The sequence below is a fragment of the Phalangium opilio genome, unplaced genomic scaffold (genome assembly GCF_054372755.1).
Source record: "Phalangium opilio isolate 3A_F unplaced genomic scaffold, DU_Popi_V2 ptg000011l_1, whole genome shotgun sequence".
Classification (NCBI taxonomy): Eukaryota; Metazoa; Arthropoda; class Arachnida; order Opiliones; family Phalangiidae; genus Phalangium; species Phalangium opilio.
In genome coordinates, this window is record NW_028324147.1 from 1,745,014 (window position 1) to 1,762,330 (window position 17,317).

At 36.9% G+C, this 17,317-nt stretch overlaps 2 protein-coding genes across 3 annotated transcripts; one reads left to right on the forward strand and one right to left on the reverse strand.

The window, feature by feature from the left end:
- Positions 1–73: 73 nt before the first annotated feature.
- On the forward strand, positions 74–14,504 carry LOC149709770 (uncharacterized). 2 transcript variants are annotated; one of them, XM_089857776.1, is made up of 2 exons: positions 74–165; positions 7,136–14,504. In XM_089857776.1, exon 2 carries the CDS (start codon positions 7,145–7,147, stop codon positions 8,162–8,164), a length of 1,020 nt encoding a protein of 339 aa, XP_089713902.1. In that variant the 5' UTR covers positions 74–165; positions 7,136–7,144; the 3' UTR covers positions 8,165–14,504. The 2 variants fall into 2 exon arrangements, with proteins under 2 accessions (XP_089713902.1, XP_089713903.1); XM_089857777.1 differs by lacking the exon at positions 74–165 and adding an exon at positions 807–5,202.
- LOC149709771 (uncharacterized) lies at positions 14,480–17,054 on the reverse strand. Its single transcript, XM_089857787.1, has 3 exons — positions 16,719–17,054; positions 15,934–16,320; positions 14,480–15,075 (listed from the first exon to the last, which is right to left on the reverse strand). Exons 1-3 carry the CDS (start codon positions 16,734–16,736, stop codon positions 14,869–14,871), a joined length of 612 nt encoding a protein of 203 aa, XP_089713913.1. The 5' UTR covers positions 16,737–17,054; the 3' UTR covers positions 14,480–14,868.
- Positions 17,055–17,317: the final 263 nt, after the last annotated feature.

The following is a 17,317-nucleotide window of genomic DNA, read 5'->3' on the forward strand; positions in this document are numbered from 1 at the left end:
TTTAACCTTATACCGTAATAGGCTCGTGAATATTTTTTTACGCTTGATTGTTTCTAATTTTATTTAACCTTTAATTAAAGGTTCTTATTGGTCGGAAGATGAAACTTAATTAGCAAATATTCAAGAAACAAGGAGTACCCTAATTAAAGTTAATTTAATTACCACGTAAGTACGTTGTTTTAATAATTAGTATAATTGATACACTGGATAAAGGGGCGAACGAAAGCTACGTAAAATTCGTTGTTAAATGAATTAGAAAAGGCATCGTAAAGTGTTCACTGGGAAATTAACGATGTTTGACCCTATTTTATGGCTACCCTTAAAACCCAAGGGAGGGTCGAACGTGTTTTATTTCTTCCTTACTCGGCCTATTAATCTAAAGACCATTTTACTCGTTTTATCATCACTTTGACCTTCACCCCTCTGACGCTTGGCAACGTTTTATGGTCACTGCTTGGTCGTGTTTTCTTCTTGAAGAACTTTTATTTAGCTTATCTACGGTGATTCTTATTATAGCTGGGATGTTGTCTCGTAAAAACATTCATTGCAGCCCTAATGTCAATCACCGCAAAGTGTCTTAATTGGTTCTTGACGCGTGTTAGCCTATCGTACGTGGTTTTATGGGGGTTGTAGCTTTTTTTACCATCAAGTTGTTACGTCAGTACAAGAGAACACATTTAGTATCTGAGAAGGTTTGAAGACGGAATAGGTTAGGTTGTAATGCCGTGAACTCTCTTATTGCTTCAAAAAATATGAGCTCGTGTAACCCAAAGGTTATTTATACATTCTCCGGCCTTATATAAATTCTTGGTCATTCGACCACGTCAACAACAAAGAAAAACTGTATTTAAATTTTGTATTTCATTAATTACTTCAATGCGGTGCAATACGTTCTTATTTATCCTAAGTTTGATTCAAATATTCCATACCATGTAGAGATATAAATGATTGCAAATGTTAAAAGTCTCGTATTGTTAACCCTAACTTAAGATAATTTTGATTTCCCCTTGCAATATCAGTGTGGGAAAGTAATTGAAAATTTGAAACATTGAACTATCACGAAAGATATTAAAAAAAAAAAAAAACTACCCTCTCGGTTCCATTTAATCTAGTATTTTCTATTTACTATGTAACTGGATCAAAACCGGAGGGCTTGTTTACTTCTAGAATCTCGAGCCACTTTGGTTTATAAATAGAATAACGAAAAAAATAAAATTACCCCGGGAAAGTTTCCTACACACATTGTTTGAATTCGATTTCTATTTTATCTACAGTTGAAAAAACAGAAACGAGAAATTTTGTAAAGCCATTTTGAAAATTCCATTGTGAAATAAGCTTCGTGATAGACCACGTGTCGATTGGGTCAGGGTTCGATTATCCCGGCAGGGCTTTTGCCTTATGTATGGTTAAACCCTGAACGTACCACGTCAGCTTTACCAGGGAATAGGTCAACCCTGAATGTACGTACTACACAACGTTTACCAATGTATATACCTACTCCAGAAAAATAGAAAATTGAAGCTCTAAGAAATAAGTTTCTGAGAGAACAAGGAAATTCCATTTGTAGTTTTACCAAGCGTTAAATCCGAAATTTATTATTGATTTACTATCGTGATTAATTCAACGCCTTGCACTCGGCTCCTTTCGGCTTTTGGCAAAAACTTTATTTTATTCTTTTTTATATTTTATTGGGAAAGAGTTTTGGGGCTGTTTTTTATTCTAACCATAAGTTTATAAGTGATATGTTTTATAAGTATGACGCTTCCTATAAAAGTTCATAATGCTAGAGACTTGCAGCTCGAGCTAGTTCAAGGGAGAACGACAAGCGAGAATTGAAGTCCTACACCCGGTGGTTAATTTTGAAGTCCGTATTCTTATTTAGTCTGCATTACTAAGTCTTCGGCAGCGTCTCACCCAGAATCTATGACCTACCTCACTCACTTCATGACAAGCTCCAGTTTGTAACCAGTGACAAACTTATGGAACACATCTTATGTTCTAGCTTATGTGAAACTCGACAGTCGCGTGATAAATCACTGAATTTAATACATTTTTTCTTCTTCTTCTTGACTCTCTCCTTCCGATTCTTCAATGATGTAAGCAATGTCAAGAACCAATATGAGATCCGGAAAGAACTCCTCTCAAAGACAGAATTGGAACGTATACAGCGTTCCCCGGGTTGTCCTCGATTTACATAGGTACGTTCCTAATCTAATCCTGAAAATCTTATATCGACCCTATGGGGGCAAAAAAAAAAAAAAGAAAAAAAGAGTACGTAAGAGTACGGAACTTGATACTTCGAAACGACCACAACAACATGGATATCACGTTGTTGAAATCCACGAAATTAAATTTTAAGAATCTTTTAGAACGTCATTCGTAGGTAAATTGTTTCGTATCTCTCCTCGAGAGAGGCTTCTTTTGAGGTCGAGTAAAAACCCCTATTTCGAATTCTATCAATATGTTTTCTCCTTCAACTTTAACCTCATTTTCTTAGGAAAAGAAAAATAAATTCCATTACATTTCGTGGTGCTGCGACGCGACGCAACAGAATATCGAAAAATGTTTCAATTGGATTTTGTTCTCTTTCCAAACGCAACCGAAAAATCTCAAATTTATACCCTAAAACTCGATTTAAGCGCGTTACCCTTTTTTTTCTTCGCCGAGGTTCAACCCTTCAGGGATTCCAATATAATTTCGCTACATTCCTAATGTTTATCTGCGTGCAAACAGATGGGCCATTTTCCCCATCTTCACAAACACAGAGTACTTTAATGACATATTAATGGATCAATTCCATGGATATGATAAACGCTTTATGGGATGGGAAAACTGACAAAGTGACAAATTAAGGTTAGGTAGGGTTCTATCATGACAAACAATACTGTAGTCCATGGTTCTAGTTTATCAAGGTCACCCGAAATTAATTTTAAAGTTACGATGAAAGGTAGGCTTGGGAAGTAAATGAAATTATTGCTATACTCGATTGAAAATCATTTCTTTATGCCGGTCCTCTTTAATATTAAAAGTCCATGATGGATCGATGTTCATTCCTAATTTGGAATTGGCCCAGGATGTAAATTTTTGATTTTGATTTTGAGTACTTTTAACTCTGCCTATTCAACTTTGAAGTGCAATTAAAATTTGTCAAATTGGGGAATTTTCGCATTAGGTACTTCGCTATGTTGAATACAATATATTTCGAAGCGAATACCTTCCCGATCAAATTCGGAAATTCGGATGGTACTTATGAATAAAATTACTAATTACTTCTGTTAATTAACTGCCTCGCTCTTCTAGGGTCGTTAAATTTGTTCGGGGGTAAATTCACGCTTGATTTGTTGGCTTTAAAATAAACCAGGTGCGTGCAGCTTGAAATGAAAATTGTTATGTTTAGTTTTGCTCCATAAAATTATATCTTTTCTCTCTCTTGTCCCTGGATTCTTAAACAAGGTTCATCCTTTGTGTATGGTAATAAACCAACTTCCGGTTGGTTCATCTCGGAATTTCTTTTTTGAAACTAAACTCTATCCAAAATTATACGTGCTAGAAGAAGGATTATTAAATAGCTAAGCTAATGAGGAATCTCCTTAGAGAATAAACACTTCATTTAGGCTTAATTAAATAAGTTCATTATACTGACGCCATTAGCATAGGAAGTTTAGCAAAAGTTCTAACCCTTCGTTTCCAAAATACATAAGTAAGCGAATATTCCAAGCGTAACATTTAATTTGATAATCAAACACTTGGCAAAAAACGCTATGCGCGCTACAGTTTCAAATTCGTAAGCTAATTATGTTTGTTTAAGCGCCCCTTTTTCATTAAGGTGGAATTTTGTTTGACTCTAGCTAGTCAGGGTTGCTAGAGTACCTGGGAAATCCTTGCGAGCTTGGGGAAGTTAGGGAATTTTGAAATAAAACTCTATGGTACTCGTGTTTCATTTTGCAAGAACAAATGTTGAAATTAAAAATAATGAATCAGTCGTAACTGGATCTTGTGTTTGCGTCACGCAAGTTTTTAGTTTGGGACAAAATATTTTGTTACATCCGTTGGGCGACCAACCCCATTTTGCGTTGTCGGATTTCGTTTCATTTCTGACAGTATTCTTTAGATGTCTATTTCTTTTTTTTTTCGGGGTTGCAAGAATGTAGGAGGTTATAGATCAATTGCCCTCCATAGAGACGCTTAACGTGCATTTTTTTCTTCAACCCCCTGAAGGCTACTTGTATTTGGCAAACGTTTCCCTTCTTAATAAAGTGTACAAAGTTGAAGGGTCGATCAATGGTGATGAGCTGTAGAGTTGAATCTTGAAAAGTCTTTACTTAGCAGAAAATCAAACACCAGAGGAGGGGAGTTCACCTTCTTGGGTTAATTATCTAGCGCCAAGAAGCACCGCTAGAGGCAGTGCCAGTTGGTGTAGACTAGTGGCGACAGAGAAGGGTGTAGACTGTGTATTCCTCCCTCTTGTAAGAGGTAATACTGTACGCTCCCAGTAGGGGGAGATAGAAGGGTATGACGTTTGCACGCGTAGTACTGCCATTACTCTGTAGTGAACTCGAACTCCGTCTGGCGTCGCCTCTTGGCGCGAGGGAAATAACCTACAATGGCTGCCACGCTCCTGTTAATAATTAATGGGTTAGTTTGAAGCACCCTAAAGGCATCTCATATTAAATACCAGAGAATACCGTATATAGAATTGAATTTAGAGTCTAGTGTATCTTTTATGATATTTGTCTATGGCAGTTGCAAGCGGTGGTCCTTGAATAGTTAGCTCATCCGGTTGGTTGATTTCTGAGCGTCCGCTAGAGCGGTGTGCGGCGCTCGCAAACTACTATAGCTCCGTCGCGTGTCTGAAGTATTCCAGCTTCTACCTCCTTTAAAACGTACCAGAAAAGTCAAGTATGTCCATTCGCCCATCCTTTGCGAGGAAATAAAAATCTACTCTTCTTCTGGAGCAGCCACGCACTCTTTTTCCCACTCTTCTCTATCCTCTTCATTGCCGCTTGTATCTCTGGAGTTTGCGGACGGATACTAACAAACCGTATATACCCTAGGCGGTCCTCGCGGCGGTAAACTCTTACGTCTAATACATAAACATATCTTCATTTTCCCTCTTTTGTCTCGGATGGGTAGAGTTACTCGTATCTCTCTCGTAGTCGTTGAATCTGCAGAGTTAACGCGGTCGTACCTCCGAATATTAAGGTAAGAGATGGGTTGCGTTGTGTTAATTGTAACAATGTATATTGTTACCTTACCTGGAAATGTCAGGGATTCCCGGATTTTCAAAATGGTCGTAAATTATCAGGGAATTTCCTTAAAAACGGGTCATTTTATGTATTAGCCTGAACTGATTCAAAAAAAATCTAATTTCTATGGAATTTTGCCGTCCAGGCCGCTGTTTTCGAGTCATGATTTGATTGAGTGTTTAGGGATGACACCTTAATTAAATTAGAAATTAATGTCTTTTAGTTTCTTAATTAAATGTAAGGGGTCATCCGTAAAATACTCTGGACAATCTTAACTCGAAAACAGTGACCCGGACTGCAAAATGTCATAGTTTATGGAAAATTAAATTTGGTCCGAAAAAATGACTTTATACGATTATTTTGAAATGAGAATTCTGTTGCAACTCAATTAAACCTGATTTTGCTATAACCATTGTTCCTTGTTTGTTGTAATTGCATTTATGTCTTTGACCACTTGTTTGTTTGGAATAAGTCCTTTTATTATTATTATTTAATTTTGTAAAAAATATAAGGCTTTGAACTTAAGCCCTATTAATGCCCTATTCAGTCTGTGAAAATAATCTGATTTTAAGAAGAAGAGGATTAAAAACTAAGCCTAGTTTGACTTTCTTTCTTTCTTTGCCCCTAATCCTCTTGCGTTTCGGTCGAAATTGAATTAAAGATGTAGAAAAGGCTTAGAACGAAAATCCTTCTGAATATGTCATTTATTTAATTCTTCAGAGTGAAAAAAATTGTTTAAATTTCTCCATTCAGTCTGGGTAGTTTTTCAGTCGTACTTTTCGGAGTGCGAGTCGCTAGTTGATTATAGATTATTGACGAGGTGAATTGAGTTTAATTGACCATATATACATTAAATGAGAGAAGAGCTACTGACGCAAGGAGGTCCTTAATTTAACCGATACATTGTCTATCGATCCAGCTAGTCTATCGTTAGCTTCATACAAATTTTCCTAGTTCAAAGATAATGAAATTCTTCAATCCATACATTTAATTAAATTCCAAGATATGCCTAGTACGAAGTAGAATTGAATAATTAGGGCAGAGTAAAACTTATTGGATATTCGAGAAATCTCGAGTGCATGTACTTGAGGAAGCAGACCGTTCCGAACCAAATCCCGAGACTCTAGTATACTTAGCGTTTGCTCACCTTTACCAGGTTCACCTAAATCTAAACCATAGTTACGAATACAACGACAAACGTTGATTACCTTGGCGAAAGGTGAAGGTTCGGTATTCGGCAAATAGCGAATGTATTAAGGGTAACCTTAATTATTTTTATTTAAAAGTTAAAAGTTAAAATAGTTGGAAGGATTAAAGTAAAACTCTAATTCTGCTTAATTAGGTTTTAAAATTATATATTTTTTTGCTTTGTTATGGTTTTAACGTGTCTGGTGTCGTCTCTTTTTTCTATTTCTTGAATACAATAGATTTTCTATCCGTCTATTATTATGTCGTCGCCTACATGTAACAGTTCGGCTTCCTTTTTTGGTTCTAAAGAAAAGAGTCCCTGCAAAATACATCCCCTTGAAAATCGATCGCCGACAATATACGATATAGTTAGAGAACCTATGTCATAGAAATATATTTATAATTCTATCGGAATTTTTTATCCAAAGATAGAATAATAACAAAGGCCCCACCCATAACAAGCGTGAGGGAAACAGTTCACGTGAATTTATTTGGTTGGAAATGTTTATAGCAGTATAGCTGATAGGAATTGTTGTGTTTTCCATATGTCCCATGTTAATTTATACACCTTACTGCGTTTAGACAGCCTTGCGCATCTTGTTGCATGGATAAAATTACGTGAAATTTATCACTTGCGATAAATTCGTGTTTAAGCTACATTTTTCGTGCCTTTCTCTTTATCCAATCATCTATTTTTAAAGCCGTCTTTTATGATGGACGCATCTTCACGACGAGGCGAATTTTGTATCGGTCACCACCGTAAAGTCAGTCGAGGTCTAACTCCATCACCACCGAAGTTCCATCGATGCCAGTTGGTAATGGGGGATCGTTTAATGGCGGCCATTACCATGGCCCTTCCTTTTATCGTCTGCTTCACCACCTTCGGAGTGTTTAATCTAATTGCCGGTTCAATCCTAACATCAATGGCTTGGAAACCGAGAAACATGACGCGCGCCTTGCTCAGCGGAAGTGCGGGTCCATTCCCCATAGAGGAAGCCGCTAGGTTTCGCGAGAAACTAGTGGATCCCTTAAAGATTATGGGTCCCATTCTCTTGATTACCGGTGTCATGTTGGTATTAGTCGGTCTACTCTTAGGCCTAACCGCTTGTCGCTCCGTATACGTGTCATCGCGTGACGTCAGCAAACTTACCATCCCGACTAACTACTCCGTGGCCATACAGTTATCGGGGTTTAACAATTACCCTAATAGCTACACCACTTTACCGTGGATAGGGACAACAACGCGCAAGAGTTCGACGGTTTTTGTCTCGGATAAAAAGAGTTCTTCACCTCTAACAACCAAAGTGACCATTGAAGCGCCAATACCACCAACTTCGTTAACCGTAACGTCTAGTGACAACGAGGTAACGCGAAATCAACAATCGCCGGAAACGCGCGGAGCGGAAACGTTTTACGGGCGCGGGGACCAAAGCGGAACCGGAAGTGGATCAAAAAGGGACGACGCGGAAAAGGTGCTGGAAACGAAAGAAGCCAGTAACGGCTCTGTCAGTCCCGTTTCTAACGATTCGTGCAGAATGGCTTACCAAAGTGAAAAAACGTACCCAACATCGTCTCCCGGGTGTAGTCACTTTAATGTCTTCAGTGAAACGAGTCAAAATGGTGTCAAATTCCCTATTAGGAGTGAAGGAAACTCGGAGAACCTTTGGTCCAGCGAAACTAGTTTCTTGGTTACGCCCTTTGAACTCGATCCCCAAACGTACATTACCTGATTTGATGATGAGACCACCGAGATAATGATCTCCGGGACATTGCCTATTTCGTTGTCATTAAAAACCAAGGATTTTTCTCTCGCGCGTGGCGAGACACAAAAAGGGGATTCTGGAGGCAAAAGTTCACCCTCGGACCTGAAAGCGAAAACGGACCTAAATTAACCTAAGGTTCAGAAAAAGCACCACATTATCACGAAGAAACTTTTGCCAAGCCTAATTTTAAAATTTAGGCCGAAACCAGAAGCTTGAAATTTAAGGCCTGTGAAAAAGGATCGAGTAAACCTGAATAACAACTTTTCTTTTGTACACTAATGTAATTTAAATTGAGTAATTAATTTAATTATATCGAAAACATTTAAATTAATTAAAACAATATAACTTAAGCCTTGATTTATACCAAAAATAAATGTTTGTAATCGTTCCTGTATGGTAGCTTCTCCCTGAACATTGGTGTACCGCGGGTGAAACATTTCTACAGGCGCTCGTAGGATTAGCATTGGGAACTTTACCCCTGTATGGTCTCTTCTCCCGAGCACAACTCTTTCGGCGTAATGGTTTTTTTTTTCTTGAATGAAACGCGGTATTACGGTACATACCTATTAACGATAACCTATTTTGACGTTTATCCTTTGGCCCGGCGGTAAATTGCATTTTCTAAGCGAAAACAGGTAACCTTTATCCAACACTTGATGATGAAAAAAGGGAGTTAGATGCCCCAGAAAAGTAGATCCCCCTAAAATAAACCGAGGTGATGGTGAGTTCGGAACAAAGTGATTCTTCTTTCTTTCTTTCTTTCCTTCTTTCTCCGTATCACTTTTAGAATGCGCGAACTACTTTTTCCGCTACGAGAGTTTATATTTACGTGTGGTTACGCCCCTATCTTTGTCTTTGGTGAATATTCCGGTTGGTTTTACCCTACGCAAAATCAATCTCGCGCGCGCTCGAGAATCTTTCCGTAATTATTTACTTTGAGAATCTTAGAAAAATACCAAAAATAGTGTTTAAACACCGCTTTTCCCTATGGAGAATTTTACTATCTAAGCCCCTCAAAGAGTATAAGTGATTTTAAGGCTAAACTTCCTTTGTGAAAAGTGAAAGATATTGAAGTTATAAAAATAATTCTAAAATATTTTTTTTTCTTTTCCAATTTATTAAAAAGAAAAGATGGACTTTTTGAATCTTTACGCGAACGTCTTCAAAGCGTGAAATTTGTAACCTTTTTTTAATGTTGCAATAAAAAGTGGTCCCTATATCAAGTTTTGGTATAAGAAAATATCTTTTAAGATTTTTCTGGAAGCTTCTGAAGTCTGGTACGGTATCTTTTTTTTATTAGCGTCTGAAATATTTTTCTTTGTAAGCTTAAAGTATATTTTAAAATGCGAAACTGCGTGGCACCATGGATTTTTTTTTCTGCTTCTGAACTTTTCCAGGGAAACGAAGTCACGTAAAGATTTTATTTCCAATTCCTAAAAGTTTTATTTCTTTATTTTGAAAAAGAAAAAATGAAGAACAAAAAAGATTAAAGGTGATAGTCGTGTATTTCTGGGGTTTATTTTCTTTTTAAACATTCGTTATTTGCTGAGTAGCGAATCTTCGCCTTGATGCGAATAGTGTCCTGGGATCGGTTGATCGAGATGAACGGTTCATTCGTCTTATTGTTTTAGAATTGAATCAAATAATTTTCTAAATGCAGATTTTCGTAAACAATAGTGTATTTTCTTGAAATTTTAAATTTTATTTTTTTTTTCAAAACAAATTAAGATTCCTTTGAAGCTCAAATATTTTTACTAAAGAAATTTCAAATGGAAGTTATTTTTTTTGGGGGGGGGGGGGGCTGTTTGAACTCCGTAAGTATGGATAAAGATAATTAAGGTTAGTGAAGTGGTTTTTTTTCCCGCAGTTTTAAAATAGCACATTTGTTTTTTTTATTGTATTGATTTTTAAGTTCTTGGAAATCAGAGAAAACAAAGAGTGGAATTTGAATAGAGCGGAAGTTGAGCTGTCACAACTTAAAACCGTTTCTCTCTCTCTCTCTCTCTCTCTCTCTCGATTTTGTTAAAAGCAGAATTTGGGCTGTCACAAAAGTGACAAACTGGAGGTTTTGTTAACCTATAGTTAAAACTCTCCGAAATTGTAGCTACCACAGGCTCTTCTCAAATAACCTCGAAACCTTATAATTTCCCAGGGTTTAAAAGTACACTTTTCTTTTAGAGGCATAATGGGTAAAAATTTCCCTATTGTTTATACGAGCGTGAATGACATACCACCAGCACCACCACCATCATACCCAGCACTTACTTTGTTGGTGTCGTTGTCTTTTGTTCCTAAAGAAAGGGAATTTCGTCTCCTAGAGATGGTAGTAAAAACCCTTACGTAAACGCAATATGTTGAAAACTATTCGAGCGAAGACTTTACCCAGGTCCTTAAAGCGAAAACCACGTAAACCACAAACGCCTATATAACAAAAGTTACCACACTTTTCCCTTCAAAACATTATCATAAAAAGTCGCAATTTATTCGTGTGTATTCAAAAGGCATATACACTTTTTAAAAACCCTTTTCAACATAACACTATTTTCTTTGCGGTTAGAATTAATATTAGGTATTCATACACCGTAGGTATTTCAGTTCTATCAAGTACACTTGTAACTGTTTGTCTAAGAGACGATGATATTGAAGATGTAATAGAATTTTTTTTATTTCCTAGTTGTCTATGTCCATAAATTCTTCAACGAGGTTTTTGACCGTATTTTTAGTGGATAAACGGGAGGCTTCTGGGATATGTGATGACTCTATATAAAAATAGGCCAAAATATTTGATTTAGATCAAATTCCTTCCCCCCGACTTGCTTGTTTGGATAAGAGAGACCAAAATATCGAATTTTAATGCAATAGACGAAATATTTTGGCCAATCATATTGGATAAATAGAGAGTTTAAGTTAAGAACATTTGCGGCAACGTTTATGAGATTCTCCGAGTGTGTACTGGAATTTAAATAAATAATGAATGCGTTTCAATATTTCTTAAACTTTCGAAATTAAGTCATTACGTTAATGATCACGTTTTGAATACCCCTTTCATTTATTTAAGTGCATAGAGCGATTTAAGCCATGTTAATTTAATATACTTGGACGTGTTATTACGTAATGGTCGCTAAAATGATTGACTGTTTGTTGGTTTTTAAGACCACAAAATAAGACTCGGTTGTTTGTAGAGTCTATATAACTTGAACCAATATCTAAATATTTTCGCGGTGCACGTTATCATTTGGTATTATTTCCTGAATAATAAATGAGTTTGTCTTATAGCGGCGGCACCTTTAATCCTTAGGAAAGGAAATGCAATGGTAAGATATAATCCCCCGCTATTAATATCACAATCACGTAGGTAGGTATGTCCTTAGAAAACTAATCTCTACCATCTCAAGATATACTCTAAAACAAATTAGTAGAAAAATCGATGCTAAGCCTACATTTTGAACGCAGAATGAGTCTCAATCAACAAACACGTGCAGGGATGCAAATATTTGCTTTTTTCCGTAAACTAAATGCAAATGCAATGTTTTTAGAATTATGCAAATTAGTTTATCACGAGTCATCAAAGTAAGCGGATTGTCGCGATGTTTACTGGTTGCAATAAAACGTTTGATATTATTTTCTTCTAAGCCTAATTTGACCTACTAGTGTCAAAAATAGGCTTAAACGGTCTGTTATATCTACCAAGGACTAAATAACGCATTAGCTTTAAAAACACACGTCCCCCTGGAATTGACACTCGCGAAAGACGCGGCCACGCTCCTCAAAACGCGTCACACTAGAGGATGAAAGAAATAATCGTGGACGTGGCTGGCCCCGAAGGGCGTTGACGTTTTGACGTTTTGTCGTTTGTCTTCCATTGCTTGTCAGAGACATAGTCAAATGTCAATGGCTCGTGTCCTGACGTCTCGTGGGGCAATTTCTATAGTGGTTCTGGTTTGTCTTTAATTGTCTCAGAACTTTGGTGCACCGGGAAGTTGCCCCGAAGGCGCTTCACCAAAGATAGTTTTACGAGAATCCAGCATTAGAAACCAACGTTTCATGCCTAGACGAACAGTTTCTTCTCTTAGTATGAACCTCTCTACGTTTTAAGGATGGTTACCACTATAGCTCTTTAGAAAAGGCGTTTCCATGGCAACCTCCATCTAGAGATCCCCTTTCTTTTCGGATAAGAATCATTTTGATCTGAATGAGAATGCAACGTTAGGCTTAGGCTTACGAAAGGATACAAGACAAAGGCCTAAGTTGGTAGGTCTTGTACAATTTCAGATCAATTTCATCCAAGAATAGAAAAGGTTATCAGACCGTCGAAAACTCATTATGGTTTTATTGTTATTATTTTGGAGAGGGTATAACGAAGTACCCATAGAAATTATTACGCTTAATAGATATTTACTTTGACGACGGTGAATTAGGCTTAGCATTCTTGGGAATCGTCACGTGACGTGGTCTCAAATATGGCAATGACCTTTATTACCCTGTTTTCTGACGTCACACAAACGGGATTCCTCTATATAGCAACGGTTTGTGATGTTGTTCTTGAGCCAGAAGTTGTTTCAACTTTCAAGATAGACCAACAGTTCAAAATTCCTGAGAATATTAAATAAATTCACACTTCGCCTTGTACTTACAGATACTTCTAAGTGAGATAGGGTAAACGTGATGAAGGCCTACTTGAAAAGAAAAGATGAATATGAGAAATCTCTGAGGATAGTCTACTCTAGAAAAATGCGGTTGGAGCTTCCATAACGTATAGGGAAAACATAAAAAAGGCCTTACTGATACGGTAGCCGAGGGGCTAATCACTCTTAGATTTATCTGTACGCTGTCAAGAATGGTGGAGCTTTTAAAGAATACGCGTAATTCCTTTGAGTAAAAATGACCCCCTCGATTGTACGTTCCTTCGAGTGACACGCGTCGTTAATTTTCTTTAATGCCGATGATAAATTGCTTTTTGACGGGTGTGCCCTGCTGAGAAATGTGTTTGTACGAACCCCCCGATGAAATGAAAGACCCTAAAATTTTCAAAAAAAAAGGATGAACTGTAGACCACTCTAATGGTTTAATCACGTGACTCAACGTTATTTAATCCACGTGCCACGGACCCTCGACAAAAGCACTTCGAAGTCCTTTTAAGTAAGATAGCTTGAAGTGCTGGGTTGGTACTATTTTGATCCAAGCTGTAAACCAATCGACGGTTTTTTGAAGTGTTGCACTACGAAAATAATATTCTCTTCCGAGTTCGAAGGAAGTGAAAGAGTTACCGAGTTAGTAACGGTCTATTCAATAGGCTACTTTAAAGGGAGGATAACCTTGTTTTATACGGGAATGAGATGATCGTACCCAGTAATGGCCTAAACAAACTGATGAATGACTGTGGTCAAAAGTTTCATACTCTCTTTATTCAATTTAGGACTTGGCGAACCGGAAAATCGTGGTGGAACTTCCTATATCGATCTAGTATAAAAAAATGTGATAGAATCCTCATTTTAGACTCGAAATCGATATAAATCAGAGAGTTGAAGCAAAAATCCGGCTTTTTTCTGTGGAAAAAAAAATGGAGCCCAGCTGGTTTTTATTTTCGACAACATAGTTTCTTGATTATCTGATACAAATATTATATTTTTGTGTTTGTAAAAACCGAATGTGGATGTAAAAACCCAATAATATCAGCTTGTTTGTGATTTGTACAAATTCATTCCTAGAGTTGGTGGGATACGGACATTTTTAGACCAAGGGTACAAAAATAATTTCGAAACTTGTTGACATTTTTGGGACTTCTCGTATCAACTTCAAAGTCTCTTTCCTGCTTTCAACTGGACTTTTTAACCCTTTTTTTCCTCCCTGGTCATAAACTCTTTAATGGCTTCTACTTCATTTTTATATTTAGGCCTAGTTCCGAGAAAAATAGTATGTTATTTGTTTTGAACATATGGAATCACGAAAATTAGTCATGGGAAAAAAAAGACCTCTTCACTTGATTATTAGCCGATTATATCTCAAAACTCTTTAGGGTTTCCGTCTGGTTTATTACGGGATAATTTAGATTATATCGGAATCAATATATATGGTTTATTGGGAGTTAATATTTCGTGCAATTGTTAAGCCTTGCGGTGTGTCAAAAATTAGCATCCATATGTTATGTTTTATAGCTAGCTCGAACTGTAAGTCTCTATCATTACGAAGTATAGGTAGTGTCATTCATACTTATGGAACAAACATGTATTATAAACTTATGGTTCTATTGAACGGAAGTAAACCACCAATTAGTCCCGGATGAAATTAGATGATTATTTTCTTTATTTCAAGGAAATTGATCATAATTGATGATCTAATTTAATGCAATTATTCTTAGTAGGCTAAATCAAAATACGTCGACTTTAATTTTTACTTAAATAAAATTCTTTAATAATTGGCATAATGTGCTTAGAGCACGCACAATATTCTTTATTTTACATTATTTATTTAATTATCTGATTATTTCAATCTCAATTAACATTATTTTTATAAAATGGAACCTCAGTCTGTCATTCTTTGAACAAAGATTCAGTATAAATTAATACACCAATAGTTTGTGTTTGTCCCTCAAGTGACGTAGCGTCACGTGTAAATGAGGGTCAATAGGTCGGAAATTTTTAAAATGACTTCATGTCCAATTGGCCGCATCACTATAAAGGTCCTTTGGGACCGTAAGCTCTAAATCCGTATTTGGGGTGAGCTTCGTAATGAACGACTTGCTTGTGTCCGTGAGGATCCATGTAAGTGTAATGTCCCCTGACCACACCATGGTCATCTCGTTCTTCGTACCTCGTTTGTCTGTTATGAGGGTCAGCCGTGTCGAACCCAAATCGGTACGAATGTGGACCGTGAGTACCCTGGAATTGGTGGGGGAAAATTTGTAATTTAAGTCGCTCCAAGCCGCTCAAAGACTATAGGTAGACTGTATTTTTAGCCTATTAACTGTTTGAATAAAAAAACTGGTATTCCTTTTGTTAATTTTAACTTCTGGGTGTAAAAACAATGAACTAGTAGGAAGTTTTAGTTTCCGTTTAACTCGTGGAACCGTGACATTTTAACACTTAATGACTTAACTCTCTCGAATTAGCTACGACGTAATAAATTAACTAAAAATATCCTCCCAAAATTAAATTCGCGTTAACTTAATCAAATCACCGTGGAAAATGTTAATGTTAACCTAAGTAACGTATCAACAATAAGTATGACACTTCCTATTGCTTTCCATAATGCTAAATTAAAAAGGTTTGATACCTTGATGGGGTTTTGCGTGAAAATGGTAAAATATGCCACTCTAAAACAATCCATATTACTCTTTTGGACGGTGTTTATACCTATTGGCTGAGCCTCACCCTTCAGGGGTCGTTTCTACGGACGTTCTGACATATTAACCTATCTTATTTTGTGTCATACTTATGTTCTTATAAGTTACTTATGTACTCGAAGCGTTTGGATAGCGTTTAATCTTTCCTGCATTTGCCAAATTTTGTTTCATTGCTAACACTACAAAGAATAGAATTCAACTCGAGCGTGAAATTCGGGAATACCAAAAAACGGTCTTCTAGTTTTTTTATATAGAAATCAAAAGTGTTAAATTCGGTTAGTTATTAATGTAACATACTACTTTTGGGGGAAGGGGGGGGGGACAGCCTAGAATGTTTTAGAAATGAAGATGATTTCTTTTTGATGATATAACCAGCAGTAGCGCTTTGACCTACTTGTTCATGGAACTGAGTCCTCATTTCGCCGTGTCCAGCGCCACCGGACTCTGCTGGCTCCAACGTATCGTCTTGTTTGCTTTCCGCGTCATTTTCGGAATCTAGCTCACTTTCTTCTTCGTGTTTTCTTTCGTTTTTCACCGTTTCTTCGGGAGTGGTGTCGATATCCTCTTCGAATTGGTCGTAATCCTCTTCAGTGGCTTGGGCTTCCTTCGTTTCCGCTTCATCTTGTTCTTGTTCTTCTTCGACTTCGGGTGCCGCTGTAGTTGTAGTGCTTGTGGTTGTCGTTGTTGTTGTTGATGATGATGGAGATTCGGTACTTGTTTTACGCCTACGACTGATTCTGGCTTCGACCGATACGGCGAGAATGGCCAAAAGAAGACATACCTGAGAAATAGTATAGGTTCTGACTAAAAGAAGATAGTCCTTACGTTTCGAATAATTTCACTTCATTATCAAAGGCAGATAAAACAAACAGAACGTGAGGAGTTAGCCGTTTTACGATAGACACTTTGAAAACTTTTGTAACCGTTTTGATAAGCTCGAAATGCAAATTCTCGCTGTTAACTATAGAGATCTTTCACGAGAAAGTGTAATTATTACTTTGAAAAATGGCTTAGACATTTGCATAAATGTGCAAAACAGTTTCAAACGTGTTTAGTGTAAAGGAGGCTACTGTCTCTGTTGTTTCTCATTGACTTTTAATGTAAAACTAACTGACATAGTTTCTACATGATCTAAAATCACACTCGTTTAGTCAAAAAGATCTCAAATCGAAATCTTACCAATATCGTCTTCTTCATTTCTATTAGTTTTATTTTTATTCCAATGAAATTTGCACCGAAATCAATCAATCAATCAATAACTTGAGAAATAACTTTTAGGCTGACTAAGTACTTAAGTATATATAAACGAAGGCTTTTAGACGAACCGTTCGCGGGTCAACTTTCGTCTAAGAAGTCTATCCTCATTCTGATTTGTATTTCTTTACAAAAGAAGTCTTTTATAAAGTTGTTTTCTAGGCTTTGACGATATCGCCGTATACTGGTAATGCTTTTATCTAAAAACAATTAGCGGGGGATTCTTCCAAATAACGCGTCCAACACGCCTGACTGCGCCCCGTTTACACCATAATACCAGACTTAGTATCATAGGTAAAATAATGCCGGGGTAAGTTTATAAACAATCGTGTTGAGCTTAGCGACGCCTGTTACCTTGGGAAGGTTTAAAAAGGGGGGATGAGTGAGGACGCTAGGTACGGAATGATTCTTTATTGGGGGTTGTATCCAGTTCTGAGAAGCAAGGGAACATGTATAAAGTTCAGGGGGGGAACTTACATAAAGTAACATTAGGAAATATATCACAGAGATATCTTAGTTCAATC